Source organism: Gasterosteus aculeatus, chromosome 16 (genome assembly GCF_964276395.1).
Source record: "Gasterosteus aculeatus chromosome 16, fGasAcu3.hap1.1, whole genome shotgun sequence".
In the NCBI taxonomy this organism is placed as follows: Eukaryota; Metazoa; Chordata; class Actinopteri; order Perciformes; family Gasterosteidae; genus Gasterosteus; species Gasterosteus aculeatus.
The window spans coordinates 2457273-2475518 of record NC_135704.1 but is presented as its reverse complement, the minus strand read 5'-3'; the positions used below and the strand labels follow the sequence as shown (position 1 = coordinate 2475518).

The 18246-nt window shown below is 40.2% G+C and overlaps 1 protein-coding gene across 5 annotated transcripts in view; it reads left to right on the top strand.

The window, feature by feature from the left end:
* The window catches only part of col6a3 (collagen, type VI, alpha 3), a 55968-nt gene extending 43799 nt beyond the window's left edge, over positions 1-12169 (top strand). For 4 of the 5 annotated variants that reach the window (XM_078090670.1, XM_078090673.1, XM_078090671.1 and 1 more), the window contains 32 exons: positions 81-226; positions 314-406; positions 496-549; positions 774-845; positions 944-970; positions 1059-1103; positions 1271-1324; positions 1435-1497; positions 1717-1782; positions 1883-1936; positions 2029-2064; positions 2164-2226; positions 2530-2592; positions 2844-2906; positions 3173-3235; positions 3339-3389; positions 4380-4415; positions 4496-4558; positions 4839-4901; positions 5586-5618; positions 5737-5773; positions 5888-5899; positions 5988-6481; positions 6576-6678; positions 7048-7749; positions 7856-7958; positions 8052-8107; positions 8260-8520; positions 8696-8782; positions 9996-10055; positions 10813-10995; positions 11400-12169. In XM_078090670.1, the coding sequence (XP_077946796.1) occupies positions 81-226; positions 314-406; positions 496-549; positions 774-845; positions 944-970; positions 1059-1103; positions 1271-1324; positions 1435-1497; positions 1717-1782; positions 1883-1936; positions 2029-2064; positions 2164-2226; positions 2530-2592; positions 2844-2906; positions 3173-3235; positions 3339-3389; positions 4380-4415; positions 4496-4558; positions 4839-4901; positions 5586-5618; positions 5737-5773; positions 5888-5899; positions 5988-6481; positions 6576-6678; positions 7048-7749; positions 7856-7958; positions 8052-8107; positions 8260-8520; positions 8696-8782; positions 9996-10055; positions 10813-10995; positions 11400-11440 (3347 nt within the window). In that variant the 3' untranslated portion in view covers positions 11441-12169. Of the gene's footprint in view, positions 1-80; positions 227-313; positions 407-495; positions 550-773; positions 846-943; positions 971-1058; positions 1104-1270; positions 1325-1434; positions 1498-1716; positions 1783-1882; positions 1937-2028; positions 2065-2163; positions 2227-2529; positions 2593-2843; positions 2907-3172; positions 3236-3338; positions 3390-4379; positions 4416-4495; positions 4559-4838; positions 4902-5585; positions 5619-5736; positions 5774-5887; positions 5900-5987; positions 6482-6575; positions 6679-7047; positions 7750-7855; positions 7960-8051; positions 8108-8259; positions 8521-8695; positions 8783-9995; positions 10056-10812; positions 10996-11399 lie in introns of all 5 variants that reach the window. The other variant, XM_078090669.1, reaches the window with a different exon arrangement.
* Positions 12170-18246: the final 6077 nt, after the last annotated feature.

The window sequence follows — 18246 nt, the reverse complement described above, 5'->3', positions numbered from 1 at the left end:
CAACTATCCTTAAACCTCTGTTAAATTATAGCAGTATCATTGTAAGAAGCATTTTATTTTCCTGAATCCCTGCAAAACAGGAGTGAGCAGTTTCATCCTGGTCGGCCTTGAGCGAGTTCCCAAATTTGAGGAAGCTTTGCTGCTGGAATTTGGTCGTGGATTCAGGTACACCAGGCCTTTACGACTCAACATCCTGGACTTGGACGATGAGCTAACTGAAGAACTGGTGAGTATTAATCAGTTAGACGTAAGAATTTCATGAGCCTTTTGTCCCCTTGAATCACTCAGTATTTGTTTTTATTTTGGTGCGTAGGATCATATTGCAGAGAGGGAGTGCTGTAATGTGCCATGCAAATGCAGTGGCACCAGAGGAAACAGAGGAGCAGGTGGAGACTCAGGGACTAAGGTATTCAATGTTAAAAAGTGATCTTTCCTTTAATTTTACCAGAAAATGGTTTGTCCGATGCTAATTCTTCAATGTTTTTGGTCTTTTAGGGGGATCCGGGATCACCAGGAAGCCAAGGACATCCTGGAGATGAGGGTGGACCTGTACGTTTGAATGTCTTTCAAACCAATGTCGTAGAATAGTAGCATGAAAATGTTTCTTTGAGATATCTTGTGACTGTAAACCGTCTTGATCCCTGATTTCAGTTTAACCATATTTTTAAAATCAAGATGTACAGTTAGAACTTGTCTTTGTGTTCTTTCATATTGCATCCCTCTTTTATTTTGTCATAGTATTGATTGTGTTTTTCATTGTCCTGTAATGACAGGGAGAGAGAGGTCCTCCTGGGGTTAATGGAACTCAGGGTTTCCAGGGATGTCCTGGACAAAGAGGTGTCAAGGTAAAGGCTTTGCTATTAACTGTTACTTTAAACTGTAATTATTATCATTTTTCATTTATTTGATTGTGGTGTGACACTATTTATATTGTTTTCTTCAGGGTTCTCGCGGTTACTCAGGAGAAAAGGTGAGTATTTTTCTTACATTTTTCATAGTCTCAATTTGCCAATAAATGAAAAAAGTCTACTGATTAAGTGACGTCCACTGTATTGCAGGGTGACTTTGGAGAAATTGGACTTGATGGCATCAATGGAGAAGAAGTAAGTCTGTGTTCTATTAGATGTAGTCATCGAGTCCATTTCATTAAAATATATTAAATCATAGAGATTAATACACGCCTGCTTTTTGTCCTTAGCCGTCTCAGACGCATGAATATAAACTGGATTATTCATGTGGGATTTAATTGGTATTTGCTGGATGATTTCAGGGCAAAGGTGGAGTGGCCGGACCCCCAGGAGACCGAGGAAACGCTGGCAGGAGAGTGAGTGATAGGATAAAAATTTAGCTTTGCATTTCTTCCTACCCATTTTTCTTTCAATCTCAAATCGTTAGAAATGATAAATGCTTACTGTGCATATTTTTTGATTTTAGGGTCCCAAAGGCACAAAAGGACAAGTAGGAGACAGAGGAGAAGTGGGATTCAGAGGAGACCCTGTAAGTATTATGGAAACTGGATTTACTGCTATTTCCATTTCCATGTCCAAATCAATCAAAAAATATATATTGTAAATTACAAAAACACAAACTAACAATTATTGAGGAATTATTATGTACATTGATATCTTGATTGCTTGTAACTGGATTTGCATGCACACAGTGCAGTTTTTTAGAGTGTTTGAATCTACAATTGAAAAATGTATATCTGTCTAATAGGGTGTAGGCGGAAAAAATAACAACAGCACCGGACCTAAAGGAGACGCTGGTGATGCTGGACTAGCGGTAATGTCCCCCTTCACACGTTGTATCCAATGCATTTTCAACATTTTGGTTGCGTTTGCGTGTGTTTGTTTCATTTGGGATATCTGTTCTGAAATGACAGGGAAGGCCTGGTCAGGATGGACAGAAGGGGGGCCCCGGTGAACTCGGCAGACCAGTAAACGAGATTGCCACGTCTTCATTATCCTTGCTACATACAGACTTGCCACTGTTTTTTATTAATCGTGATTTCTGCTCCCACTTCATTAGGGAGCTAAAGGAAGAAGAGGCTCACATGGGCAGGCTGTAAGTCCCTTTTTGGTGAAACCATACATTGGTTAATACTCATTCAGAAACTCTTGTAATGGCAGTAACATTTGACTGCTTGCGTGTGTGTCATTTAAGGGTATTCCCGGAAAAGCAGGTGATGATGGCGTTCAAGGAGAACCTGGTATAGGAGGATCAAGAGTAAGTTTCTCGTTCTTTCACAGCAATTGAAAAATTATTTAATTGTCAAATTCACTTGCCAAATCATGTTTTAAAGTGGATGTTTCTTGGCAGTATCAGTGATACAACTAATTGTTTTACTGGACTCTGACTGGTATATTTAAATGACTTTTGACTGGACCGTAACTGATATATATTGTATATTTCAAAGTGTTTATTTTTTGAAAAGAAAAAAGTATAAATATTCAAATAAAGTTTGAAAAATTCCAGCTCTGATATGCAATGAACTGGTGGGTCATCAATGTTTGGTTTGTCTCTTTTAAGGGTCCTCCAGGACCAAACGGTGCACCGGGACCCAGAGGAGAAGATGGAAACGCTGGACCCAGAGTAGGAACCTTTTAAGTTCATTTTATTAAAGGGAATATTTAGCTAAAGTCATACATTTTTATGGCTCACATTTACAACTCACATCAGTTTTATGTATATAGCGCACACGGAGCAGATATAACAAAATCAAATTTCACAAACAAGCAATAACTTGCAATGGCACACCGGCTGAACTGACTGAGCATCATGTGCAAAGTGCTCTATTTTTATAAAAGGAGTGTCTTCTAATATCCTCATATTTTGTTTCTTAGGGTCCTGGAGGGGATCCAGGTCCCGCTGGAGATAGGGGTAGAAGAGGAGCTCTTGGTCGCAAGGTTTGAGTTGAAGATTTATCTGGTGTGGCTTATGTTACTTAGTAAAATACCTGTCATTCACAGACTTATGTCTCTCACAATACTGGACACACGTGTAGTCTATTTGAGCAAAAAACATGATGATAAGAAAACATCAAATTGGCTTTGGTTCGAATGCAAAAAAAGGATAGCTACTTGATTGAATATGTCATTTATTTTGAAGACATGACATATTATTTATCTCAACCAATCTCTGTCTGCATCCCGTTATCTGTTGTCCTTTGCAGGGTGAACCAGGAGATCCAGGACCGAAGGGTGTTATAGGGCCGCTTGGTCCCCGCGGAGAGTCGGTAAGAATGAAACCCCATCTACTTTTCAAGTACAATAAACCGTCTTGAATGTATCACAATATTAAATGGTTAAAAACTGTTTTTGTCCTTGTGCGCTTTCTAGGGTGAAGATGGGAGAGATGGGTTTGGCGTTCAAGGGCCTAAAGGAAGAAAGGCAAGTGAATTGTGTAGCGTGCACTCTAATGAGAATATATATGTTTCGTTTTATTTAAGTTTCCTTGAATTTTAATTTAGCGGCACGTATCTATGTGTGAGAATGTATTGAAATATCACCCTTTTGAATAAACCGCTGGCCTGTTTTTGGCTTCTGCTCCGAAAATGGCCTACCCATGATAAAAGTGTAATAACTGTGGAACTACTTTGTTTATCTGGACAATTACTTTTCAGTCAGGATAGGAAACTCCTGAGTGTTCTGATGTGTAAAAATCAGTTTATATGTTACCGGTGAAGAAATAATTCAATATAACACAACACGCAGAGAAATGTCAGGCTCTGGTTGGCTGATTCACACGTTTCAACCACTGTTTTTGGTTGTCACCCCCATTTAATTGATCAAATTCATAATTTCAAAGGTAAGGAGAATGTATGATTCATATGATTGGATGCTTGGTGGTTATTTTACTCTGGCTTCGGCAAGGTTTTTCTGGGCTAGCGATGAAAAAAGTGTGTGTCCATGTTATCTGGACTAATTTGACATATTTTCTAACTTGTTGGAGTTGGAGTGGAGATTGTAGCTAAGATGTCTCAATTGGTGTGGGGCATTAATATACTTGTTCGTGATGAGTACAAGATATTCCTGTTGGGAGATGATTCTGGCTCGGCTTTGGACCAAGTATGATGATGCTCAGGTTGAATTTTAAATAACAAACAGCAATAAAAAGAAGAATTAGATGGCGTTCTATAGCTGTTAGTCCAATTACAATTTTCGTTTAAGACATCCAAAGTCCTGTCCCATACACATTTATAGATCCTTGCTGTCTTGATGAATAAGTAAATGCCATGGCTACGGCCATGTAAAGAGGCAATTTTCTCACTGCACCACTATAACCTGTCTCAAGATAAATGCAGTTAGATAATAATGAAAAAATAATACTGTATGTTCGGCATGTATTATAATAGTATGTATGTTTTTTTTTCTCTTCAGGGTGATGCAGGCTTCCCAGGGTTCCCAGGACCAAAGGTAATGAGAAGGAAAGTTACATTTCATCAGAGGCCTTACATTATAGAACATCATCATTCTCTGTCCTTCCATCATCTCAGGCTCCAGCTGGTGTACCCGGCACGATGGGAGGACCTGGACGCAAAGGGAATCCTGGACAGGGGGTACGTCTTCAGACCCTCTTTAGATTTAACCAAAATGAGTATCATTTTATGAGTATCATCAAAATGTGACTGTATGGAAACTCTCACTAAGCCTCAATGGACACATATGTTTGTTGTGATACAGTAGAATTCTGTTTTGCAAGGTTTTGATTTAGATTGATAGTATGCAGTCTTGGAAATCATAACTATTTTCTAACTATATATAGGGTAGGCTTGCCTTGCCTTGACTATTGACTGTTGGATAGCTTTAAAAGTGAATGTTTCTCTGTTTTCTTTCCAGGGTATCTCTGGGAATATTGGCACACCGGGACCAAAGGGAGATTTTGGATACCCTGGGCCATATGTAAGCAACATAAAAAAATGTTGATGACATGCACTCATTGCAGAATATTTATAGTTCCAGAAGAAAATATACCATATTGTAGACTTCTGTTTGAGTTTTTTCATTGATTCTCATCACTCAAATTGACAACAGATGGGTGGCCTGATGGCTAGGGTAAGGGTGCATACAGCATGGCTTCAAATGCCAAATAGTCCTTTTTGCTTAGGAAGGTTCCAAACTAAGTGAAATGACCCGGAAGTACAGTAAGTGGCCGGTATGATAAGAGCTGTTTGAATTCTCTAAATGTTAAGGAAAACGAGCTTCAATGCTTCTTTATTTAGCTCCTTTAGCATAGGAACGACTGGACCTTCCTCTAAGAAGGTCCTAAAATTTGCCGCTGCAGACTGACATCACTAACATGCGCCTCCCGTCGCATCGTAACTACGTAGCTGAGTGAAAGTCGGATTCCCTAAACACAGCGGGTGAAAGTATGTAGGAATAGACGTTGAGGTAATGTTTTGGACAAAACCAGCCCCAGCCCCTAAATGTCCACCCACATTTCCTGTCTGTCTCCAAACTGTCAGATAAAGGTACAAAATAAAAGACTTAGAACTCATAGTTTACACTCCACAATGTCTTATTGTTACACTCTTAGCAGTAAATTACAAAACTGCTGTTATAACACAACTATTTCTTTCCCCACAGGGACAGAAAGGCCCGAGAGGACCAGGCGTTGTGGTATGTGCTTGTGTATCAAACCGTTGGAAATTGTAATTAATGATCAGGGCCAAAGTCATTGCTGGTGCCTGTGATCAAAATCTTTTTTTTAAATGTCTTCAAATATCTGTGTCCTCAGCAATGTGACCTGGTTAAGAAGATCAGAGAAAACTGTCGTAAGTATAATTTAACAAATACCAATAATGAGAACAAAAATAAGCATGATATCCATGGGTTGTGTACAATACCACAATAACTTCTGATGTTTCTTTTGCCCCTTTTTATACCAGCCTGCTGTTATGGTAAGTACAAAAAATATTGTATTATTCAGATAACATAATTCTAAACTGTACGCACTGAGAAAAAAATGCTCTATCTGTACACCATTAGGTCAGCAGGAATGCCCGCTCTATCCCACTGAGCTGGCCTTTGCCTTGGATGCTTCTGAAGGTGTTGGCCGCCCGGCCTTCAACAATATGCGAGAAACAGTCCTGCGTCTAGTCAGAGAAATCACCATCTCCGAGAGTAGCTGTCCAAGAGGAGCCCGTGTTGCTTTAACCCTCTACAACAATGAAGTAACCACTGAGGTTCGGTTCGCTGATGCAATGAAGAAACGCGTCCTGTTGCAGCGCATTGAGGGACTTCAGACCCTGCAGACCCGGAAGCAGCGCAGCTTGGACACAGCCATGAGCTTTTTGGCCCACAACACCTTTAAGAGAGTGCGCAGCGGCTTCCTCATGAGGAAGGTGGCCATTTTCTTCGTTGGAGGGACAGTCAGTCAGGCACAAACAGTCACCAACGCAGCTCTTCGCCTCCACGACGCCGGAATTGCCACTCTGTTTCTGGTGCCTCGTGAGGACCGAGCTCTTAGCAGAGCGCTGGAGGTAAACCAAAAAACCTATGTCCAATACCGTAACTTTGCTATACAAGTGTTTGTAAGGCATTTGCACAGTGTGATTTTGCCTTTTTGTGCACCAGGTCAACAACACAGCACTGGCCCAAGTGATTGTCCTTCCAAATGCTGGAAGTGCACAGTACAATTCAGTAATCCAGAAGGTGATGAACTGCCATGTCTGCTTTGGTAAGAGTTTGATGTTTGTGCACTAATAGTATCACTACAGCTATGGCGCACATTTTTTTAATTATTATTAAATATATTTAATGATATTATTAATATATAATATATTATATTATTGGACCATTTGTTTCATGTTTTGACTGAAAAATAACAATGTCTTGATCAGGCTATTATCCAGATGTGATCCTTCTTTTTTTGCGTTAATTCATTATTTTATGATGCATAAATGATTTTATGATGCTTATCATGCAAGTCAAAATATCAAAATATCAAATTTATTTCTGAAAAAATCTGAAATGTTCTCCAATAGTTTATTCTAACCTTGTAGCAATCAATCAAAGTAACATTTCATTATGTGTTTACCTTTTTCAGACATTTGCTCTCCGGACCAAATGTGTGACTATGTTCCACCATCGTCCGGTCGAGATAGGAGGTCCTCAACCACAGACGTGGACATCGACATGGCTTTCGTCATCGACAGCTCTGAGTCTACCTACCCAACAGTTTTCACAGAGATTAAGCGTTACATTGCACACATAGTGGAGCAGCTGCAGGTGTCTTCAAATCCCACATCTTCCGTTAACCACGCCAGAGTGTCCGTGATTCAGCAAGCACCTTACAAGTTCCTCCACAACAAAACTGGCTCCGCCATCCATGTGGACATTGGTTTAACCGATCACCACTCAGCTCAGGACTTTGTCAAATTTCTACTGGAGAAGACACCACAGTTAGAGGGTGGCCGGGCGCTGGCAGCAGCTATCGAATCCACAGTGGAGCAGGTGTTTGAGAAGGCGCCTCTCCACCGTGACAGGAAAGTGCTGATGTTCTTTGTGACAGGGAGTGTGGAAGAAGAAGAGGTGCCGCTTTTGCGTATTGCCACTGAGGTCAAGTGCAGAGGCTACTTCCTGGTCATCCTGGGCGTTGGTGACAAGTTGAGTGCAGGAGATACCCGTGTCTTGTCACTCATTGCCAGCGAGCCGTCAGATGTCTTCTTCAAGCGTCTAGACAGCATCTCGGAATTTTATGACAAAAACATCCAGACCTTTGGCCAGCTTTTGCCAAAGTATATCAGCAGTAAGTCCAAGCAGGATACCTGTCAACCAATCAGTTGGCTAAACTATTTACCAGTTACTGTACCAACTAAACCTGAAATACTATCTTCTGTTATTTTTCTTTTCAGTCGAAAATGCTTTCTACATGTCCCCTGAAGTCTCCAAAAACTGCAAGTGGTTCCAGAGTGACCAACCACTTAAAAACCCCTTTACACCATCACAACAACAGGAGTAAGTTCTAGTTTTGATGACATGGCACTTATTTTCATTTAATTGGTTGAAAACAGGAATGCTATAATTTGTTATTCATTGGTTCATTTACAGGAAACATCAGAAACATCATGAAAAACAACAAGAAGTTCATCAAAGAAAGCACAACGGTTAGTGTCCATATGTACTATAGTAACATATGGACGGGTTGACACTTTTCTTCTTTACTTTGAGTCATGCATAGCTAAATGCCCGTCAACAAGGGATTTGGCTGTGCATTGTCCTGCCTTAATACCACTTTATCCAACCCTCCTCCCTTCAGATGCCGATGAGCTGCACGTCTCCAACGTCACATCCAGTAGCTTGAAATTGCGTTGGACCGGCCCAGACCCCAAGCTCTTTGTCTACTACGAGGTTGTGGTGACTCGGCTGCATGACCACGCTCTGGTGCTGAAGACCAACGTGTCAGACGTTGAGCTTTCGGTGGACAACTTAGAAAGTGCCCAAACATATCATCTTGTGGTCTACGCCCACAATGCAGAGGGTGAAACTGTCTCTACCCGCAAAGGCATCATTACTACCAGTAAGTTCCTAATACTTTTCCTTTCACAAGATGACAGTTTGATTAAACGAGTCATTTCTGATGCCCCATAACACACAATATGCTGATATAGTCCACTGAATGTACAGGGTTTCAGTAACTTCATCATTTGAATCTTCACTTAAGGCTAAATGTTGGTAAAACTGTTCTGTTACAGAAGCAGCAGATCACAAGCCAGAGCATAAGCACGCTAACCAAAGCCCGAGCACTGTGAGCACCGCACCACTGGACAAACCAGAAACAGGTGAGTGATCGCACATAAGTATGCGCGTGTGTTGGAGTATCGATATTGTTTTTTTTCTTACGCACTGACCTTTATTCTGTAATTTTAAACATGCATATCTTGTTAATAAGCAGCAAAAAGATGTCGTCTTTGAACTTTCAGCACAAATCAATACTTAATGTTTAGTCTTTATATACACCTTTACATGTTGCTTGTATGTATTTGGCTGTGTTTCCTGGGCTGAGTGTTGGCAAAATACATTATCCCTGAGGTGCTGTATTGCACTCAAATATACAAATTAATCAACTCCGTGGAAGGCCTACATGCCAAGATATAGTAAGTCGTACAGCTGAAATTCAGTCTGACAAACAACAGGGTCAAAATAGCATTCTCTGTGTCAGTTGGAAATAAATGCATATTGTTAGAGGGGAAGATAAAAGCAATGAAGATGTCTGTAAAGATATTTAATTTATTAATTTATTTTAAAGAAGGACGCCTTACAGCTGCTGTTTCTTAGAAGAGAGAACATCTATAAAGGCTAAACAGGCTCTGTTTTGACAACCCATTGTGAGCTGCTTCATATGGACCCTACAGTTCCACATTTCTGTGCCAAAAAGGGATTGACATAGAATACAGCCATTGGGTTTATCACATTGTAAACAGCTGTGATGGCGTGTTTCAGGGGTGAGTTGTGGGATTGGTCACGTGCATGCATAACAGAGTTAGATCTAACTTTCTAATCAAGAACTAGATCTAATTTTTCTAAAACCCAGACTCAAACCTTTTTCTTTCTACTGATCTCATTTTTGGACGTCCAAACTCCTAATAGTGCCAGCAAACAGATTCCTCTGAATAATGTTATATCATCTTTAATGCTGTTCCCTTTGCATTACGAGAATGAACTATTTTAGCTCTAAGACTCTTTTGACTCCATTTGACATGTTTAAACACCCCTCAGCTGCAGATATCAATCTAACCATCAGCAGCACCTTCTTTTCACAGAAAAGCGGGAATTGCATCTTTTTGCCTAAGTAAGTGTGTAGGGAGGTTAAAATAGGAGAATAGTAAACAATCGTACATCATTTTTAACAGATGACGATTACAACTGAGTAAAAGTCTTAGGTCATTTAGATCCACATTACAGCGTGTTGAAAAACCTGTGGATAGCTTTCCAGCTGGTGAAAAGTTGGTTTCTTTAAGCTTAATTCACATTCACGCTTTTTGGTTTCCACAGTGCCGGAGCCTCAGCCAGAAGAGCAGCAGGCTGAAAAAGTGCAGATCCTCCCGAATCCTGGTGAGCTTTGATCTACTTACTGGACAAGAGAATAATATAAATGTTCCTAACCCGATTAGAAGACATAACTGACTTTCAGGTTGGTAAACTTGAACTCTGCAAAATGCAAAATGCAAAGTTGTTGCAAATGAATTCCAATGTGAAGTACCTCCTTCCTGGTCTAGTTTCAAATAAGCAAATCCTCACACCCAAAACATGATAAAAATCTGGCGCATCAAACAGTTAGCTTTGATGGAAGTGCTTTTGTTCCATTTACAAACATTTACAAGCACAATATCGATTACTATTCAATAAAAACTAACAGGTCACCGGCAATGTGCTGGCATCACCTCTTCATTACTAGTTAGTACATACAATGCTAATAATATATTTAGCGATGACTGCAACGTATAATGTTCATATTTAAAGGTATATACAACATGACCGTTTGTGTATTAATTACCCCTGTGTTACCTGCGGTTAAGAAACAAAAATAATAATCTGGCAATCCTTTATGGTGAAAGAAAATTCTGAAAATAGAGTAAAGGAACTGAAGCCAATTGACCACAGCAAAAAGCCTTGCTTTTACGGACTCAGACGAACTAGTAGAGCACTCACGCAAAATGAGACATAGTGGCGGAAGTGTTTTAAATATTACTGTTTTTGTGAAAATGCATGTTTATGGTCGTGTGAATGGGAAAGCTAGGATACGACTGGATAAATGTGATTACACTGCACTTGTACTTTCATTAACTGTTATTTGTCACCTCTCTCACAGACTCTACAGCAGTGGACATTTGCCAGCTTCCCAAAGAGGAAGGTACTTGTGCCAAATTTGTCCTCAAGTGGCACTTCGATGCCCTGAGCAAGAGCTGCACGCGTTTCTGGTATGGAGGCTGCGGCGGGAACCAAAATCGCTTTGACACGCATCAGCAGTGTCTTAAGGCTTGCGGAAAAGCAGGTACATGTTTTGTGGATAGTAATAATCTCTGATGATCAATCAATCAATCAAAAAATTTATTTAAAAAAAAAAAAAGCCGTAATACTGATCTACCACGCAGTACTACAGATGTAGTACACAGTAATACAAATGTAACACCCTTGCAATATCTTTTAATTTGGTCAAAACTTGTGACATTTATTTGACTGACCTGACTACCAACCCTTGTGTTAAATGAGTAAAATAAAAGTTCTCAAATTATTTCTTCATTCTGTGAATGCAGTTTATTTTCTAAAAATATCTGCGGATTGTATGCTAATTTGTAATTTGAGTCATTAACAAGTGAAAACGTGTTAGAGATGCAAAGACGTCTGTTTGTAAAATGACCTAACCATGTTTTTCTTTTCTTTTACATTTATCACCAGCACCCATCAACCAAGGAGTCATGGATGCAATAAGAACATAGGATGAAACATGGCTGGCTGCCCCCCTGTTTAGGGGATTCTTAGGAGCATCACCCCAAATAGCCACACTGTAAGGATGTAATACTAAAGCAACGGTGGCTGCACTGGATTCCACAAAAAATGGACTTTATCCCCGAAATTCTTGAAGTAGAGAAGGGAGGCAACACGATCTGCTGCATAATTAGTTTGAACCTTCTGGTGCTATATATTTGTTTTTAAGTGCATACAGTCTTGTAACGTCCCATTTTCCGGAACAACGTCATCATATCTGAAGTTTTAAAAAAAGCAGTTTAATGACAACAACATTAAAGAACAGTTTTAAGTAATACATCCGTACAAGCAGGACTTGCATTATTCAATGCAGTCTTTTTTTCTCATATATTGTATATTTTACATTCCACATTCACATTGCAACATTGACTTTTATTGATCTATATTGTTTTAAAACACACGTGGTCTCTGTGGAATCATCACTACACTATTCTACAGTCACGGAATCCAAAGCAATGTTTACACAATTTTTGTACGCTGGTTTTATGATTTCATAATGATGATTACCAAACATTGATGTAATGTTAAGTGCACTTCTGGATCCACTGCCTCAAACACACTTAGTTCCAGCTGATGAGAAATGGAATATACTTGTCAAACAATTTTCTTTCATTTGGTTTTACTGAAATGTGTGTTCAATCGGGGTGTAGTGGTAAATAAACACAAGACTTTCTAATATACATGAGCCACTCATTCTTTTCTTTCTTCTTTTGGGGGGGGGCTTGAAGAGCGACTGACTTGAATAAAGCCCAAAGTTAATTACATCTTACAAAGGTCATTTCTCGTTTCTTTTTTCATTTATTGTATTATAGGATTATTCTACTGCCTTTAGTCTAAGTTAAAAAGAGGAGCAGCTGACAAAGTAGTGCCCTCATATATGCAAGTTAAATATAAAGTTGATTCTTTGTCCAATGTTACCAAACCTAATGTTGTCGATGAATCTCCCTAGATGGTAGTTAAACTTTTGTGAAACAATACTAATGCCTCTTTAGAGAACACGAGACCATCAGCGAGAATATTGGCAAAATTTCAAAATAGTTTTTTCAGATAAAACCATTTCACACCATGTCGCTGTGCCAACTGGAAAGAAGGGAGGAACTGTAGGACCAGGACTGCACGCTAACCTACACGTTCACTTGACTGTAGGACTCCTAAAAACCTGAATAAAGCCCTGGAAAGAAATGTGATCAAATGAAAATATACACATGAGTTTATTAGAGCATAAGTTGAGGTCTGGAGACTTTTAAACATTTACCATCACTAGTTTTACACGCGGAAGAAAATACACCGTGACACATGACCGTGTTACACTGTATGCACACCAACATTTGGACTGCTTGTACAAGGATACAGACATCCTCTGAATACACAATGCACTGTATGTGCACAGGCCTTTCACATCTTCTTTACCTGCTGAGGCACAGAGGTGAGAATTCAACTTGGAATCTGGAACACTGCTGCAAGCAACGTCTGATTAAACATTTAACATTAAATCAGTGCTGTTACTGGTTATAGCAGTATGTTAATGTCCACGGTCACATGCTGGTGGTTTACAGGTGGATGAAATGTTTTGTGACCTAAATCACTATTACTGGTTGGGTTTGACAAAGATTCTCACTTTCATTTGGGCTTGACGTAATTAAAATCTTGAAAAGCATCACCATTAGAGGTGGGCAAAACATCTGTCAAAAAAACAGATGTATGGGCTACAGTACATATATCGTATAATTTTAAGGTACTTATACTTCACTTGATCAATTCCTTTTATAATGTTATGGTTCTACTCCACTCTATTATCAGGGGCATCTGGCTCCAGCCCCCCCTCTCACCCTCTCCCTCCTCCACGACTTGGAGTATCAGTGGTTTTGAAGATGACTCTCAGATTCCATTTTTAAAAAACAGGAGGATCAGATGTTCCACAAAAGAGACATTTCCCCTCTAAAACAAAAGTTTTTTTCTGGTCCAAAGCAGTTATAGGTTCTATCATTTTCATAAAATAGATTCAACTTGAGCTGATACAACAGTAGAATGCTGTTAAAACTTGAAACGTCTTTTAATCATATCAGTCACAGGGGCATGGTACTTGAATGAAAACTTAACAGAGTAGTAACAAGTGACAGAGTAGTTTTATATGATTGTATTGCTACAATAAAAAGGAGCTCTGAATGGATTTTGGAGCAAATCTATCTATGATTGGGGCCTCAACACGGCAACAAGTGAGGTGGCTAACGGTGCTAACAAAGTGTTGACGAAGCTAACAGTGTAACCCTGGGGGCGGAGGGTGAGCTTCGTTTCCATGACCCCCCCCCATCGTTAGGGACCACGTTAGCAGCAGTAACCACAGTTTGAGCTCTGGGCAGAGAGACAGACATCAGCTAGGCAGCGGACGATACACACACTAGAAAATCCCAGACCTCAAAGCTCGAACGAATGCAACGGGCAATTCAGCGTCAGAATTTCCACAATGAGCCGAAAGCGCCTAACAGCAGCTCACTGTGGAGCACTGCTGAGTCATTCAAGACATGCCAGACCACCCTCTCTCTTCCAACACGCCACCACATGAATTGGAACCCACAACCTCAACCGTCAAACAGAGCTGAGCCGTGTTTTGGTTTCCGTGAGGTGATGGATGGGTCATAAAGACCATGTGAAATGGGGGCCGTCCTTCTCTCCAGACCTTTCATTGCTTTCTTCCTCTGTTTGAGACTTTATTATTATATTTAGATGGTGCCGTTCCTCTTGGGGAGATTGTTCTCTTTTTCATACCTTTCTCAGTCTCAGATCCACACCCGCCTCACCACTCATGAGCATAAACTCCCTTCACATCTTCTGATCACCAACCAACCCTCTAAACAGACTCCTGCCCCCCAGAGACACATTTGGCTAGATCGTTCTGAGGTTTTTCTGTGCCAGCACTCTCGCCCGGCTGATTCCCCGTCACCGACCCCGTCTGTCCCTGTTCTTCCCGCTCTGCCAGATTCCTGGTAAACCTACTCGCCTTCTGATTCTGTCTCCGGTAAACTCTGCCAGCTGAAGGTTTGATAATAAAAGCCAAAGATCCCAGAACTCCCGTGTATTGCTTTTGGGTCCATATACTCTCGGTTACAATATTTGAGACACTCCATGGTTACATTAATGTGTTGAGCAGATTAGTATGCATGTTCTCACATAAGTCCCATGCAGTTCTCCAATAATTACGCCCATTTTTCCCAATGAGCATGTGCAGCATCCTCTCATTCCCGCTGACACAGAACAAACTTATGAGCCTAATTGATGAAACATGGGCTCTTTGCTCAACATTCTCCTTTGGTTTTTGCCATACGAGACCAGTGATTTTATAGGAATTTCCCAATAGCGATGATTCATATGCGACAATTAGAGAAAGTTGTGCCATAGACTAAAACTTTTCCAGTTTTGAGAAAAAACTAAATGCATTGGTTTCTTCTGCAAGACTGTTCTTTTGAAGAAGAGTTAAATAGTGATTGTGGTCTGCACTGTGTTTGATGACTCCTAAGGAAAAGACTTCTATGTGGTCTAGAAAGGATGTGTCTTGGTCGACTGCTTTCCAAGTGATGAACTTGGCAAAGGTGGACGACAAGCGTGGGAGCTCTGCTTTGTCCTTGGTGGTTTTATGTCCCATGTGGACCGAAAGACAAGAGGAGGTTTTTAGTGCTCTGGGAGCAAATATGCAGCTGTCCCATCGCTGACTCACACTTTGGCTCTGCATCTTTCCACAACAACCATAACAGTCGGGGGCCTGTAATGACTTTCACATTGAGCAGCGGAGCGGTAGAAGGCCCTGTAGCTCCCGAGCATCTCTGGTCTCTCCCTCTGTCTCCCTTGGCTCTCTTTGCCGTGGCATCCCACGTATGCTACTCAGCCATTGCCCATCCATGGTCGGACTGGATGCTGAGTATACAGTTTGCAAATGTCCCTGGGGCCAGTGAAGGTTTCCAAGTTAAAAGGCTTAAACAAAAGGACAAAGAGATCTGAGGGAAAGTTGCTTATCACTTTTGTCTCTCAAAATGGCTTGTCTCTAATTTTGTGGTAAGAGAATGGACAACACAATCTGGCATTTAAAAATGATTTTGAGAACTAAAGAAAAAGTACTGTAGAGGTTAGTAAGTACAAATAATATCATAAGATCAAATAGTGAACAGTTTAAAGTCTACGTGAAACAAAGTTTGTCCATGGGGATGGTTGAAAACATTTTTTTATGTAAAAAACATTTTGTCACAACCCATTTTAAGAGTCATACCTGTATTAGAAGGATAAGAAGAAAAATAGATACAACAGCTATGCTTCCCATCGACTGCATACACATAAAAAACCCTACACACACACACAAGGGGAGTGTGGAGGAAATGAAGGCATATATGCTGAACTGAAAACACTACCACTGTTCATTTAATTAGAAAATAGGATATTCTTTACAGATCACATAGTAAATTCACATGAGCAAATAGTTAAATGAATAATGGCAGAATACTATTTAAATTTTCCAACAGTCCACGGAGCAGAACCCTTGTTGCGTCACATGTTCACTCTTGCTCTGATCACAAAAGCATTAATGGGACTATTTGTTGTGCTTTCTGATTGAAATGAATTATGTTGGTTTATGATGTGTACTATTGCCAACTGTGTATAAACTGTGTTTATGCTCCATTAAACATCTTTAAAAACTAGTTAAACTACTGTTATACGTTCATACTCATATGTTTGGTTAAATAATCTGTATGTAGTATGTATTTTTCATCGAAGGTTTACATCATTTATCTGAAAATATGCGTCACTGATGACGTGTTGTTTTGTCTCTGCACAGCTCTGTTCTGTGTGGCTCCTCCAGGCCCTTGACCTCCAGTTTAGGTAACAGCTGCATCACAAGAGGAATTCAGCTGGATCCCCAGAGGGCGGGGGGAGGTAAGAAACTCATTATGAGCCTTTTCTGACCACATTCTCTCCAATCCAACAGATGTTTCCATTCCTTTATACTGTATGTGAGCTTGCTATGAAGATGGACTATTGCAGCAAAACACTACGTTAGGCTGTTCATTAGCACTTGCTTTCCCCTGATGGTATTGTGAAGATCACCTTAGAAATCTGGAATATATATATATATATATATATATATATATATATTTAATTAGGGCTGGGCGCAGTATGGCCAAAAATGAATCTGACGCTATTTTGTAAGGTTCTGATGGTATCCCGGTATTTTCCAGTATGTCTGAACTGATCTTTTTTTTTGAGTAAACGTTCATTCATTGATATTCATTGCATCGACGGGAGGGGGGTGCGCGGACGCGGACGGTCCGGTCAACGGAGGGGGGGCACTGACCTCCACAGTCACATCTCAATCCAATAGAGCACCTTTGGGATGTGGTGGAGCAGGAGATTCATCATAGCTGTGCAGCTGACAAATCTGCAGCAACTGCGTGATGCTATCATGACAATATGGACCAACACCTCTGAGGAATGTTGGATGTATGCAGTGAAGAACTAAGGTAGTTCTGCAAAATGGGTCCAACCTTTTACTAGGTGAACTTAATAAAGTGGCCGGTGAGTGTATGTATCTATGTATATATATTAGGGGTGTAACGATTCATCCACTGAATCGATTAATCGATTTATATTCCTGCAATCCAACTGAATCGATCTGTGCTCCGCAAATCGGCATTCAGGACGACATATATCGATTACAAATTGATTTGTATCGATACTTGGAAACTGCACATTGGATTAAAGTACAAAAACGGTGTGGATGTGTGTTTGTTTGTTTCTTTTTTAGCACTTTAGACATGTTAAACGTTACTCGGTTCAGTCCGCCTGTCTGTGATGTCATCAGTACCCACCGGCAGCCGCGCGAAACTCGGAACAACAACAAAACACAGCGTAGAGGAGACGACTGCGAGCGAGACATTTACAAACCAACTTATCGATCCAGCGTGTGAAAACATTTTGGCTTTCGGTCACTGTTTGTAGAATATGTAGAAGCCAAATAAAAAACACGGAAACACGACGAATCTTTCCGGCCGTCTACTAAGGCGCCGTGGGATTAAACAACACCGATAGTCAGGACCTCTAGCAGCGTTACCGCTGCAGCAGCAGAAGGTAACTCCAGCTCTGCAGACACCTCAGGCCTCGCCAGCACCAAACTCAACATCACAGGAACAATTGCCAAGTTTATCTGTAAAGACGTGCGACCCTACAATGTGGTTGAAAATCCGGGGTTCTGTGAATGGATCCAAACATTGTGTAATTATTGTGTAATGTTTACATTGAAAATGGCTGCACTTGATTCAAATAAAAGGTTAATACATTTGCCATTAATTGTTTGCTTGTTTATAATATCCATAATTATTTAAACCGGAATCTCGGAAACTTTGCCTGCACTAACCAGTAAAGTTACTGGATCGATTTCAAGTCACTGAATCGAATCGTTCTAAATTAACCCAGATTGTCCATGAATCGCGATTCATATCGAATCGTTGTTAAAATGAATCGTTACACCCCTAATATATATATATATATTCTGTAAAGTGGAATAAAGTGGAATTCTTCACACATTCCAGCTCACATTCTTCCCAGACCACTTTGTGATGTTTATATAGTCTTCATCCTGTCAAATGCTCTTAAGATGCTCTTCAGTTACAGCAGAATGTTTGTAGATTGTAGATGATTCAAACAAACTGTCAACAAAGGACATACTGCATTGTTACTAAAACATGGAGCTTGTGCATTTTGCATATTATTCTAA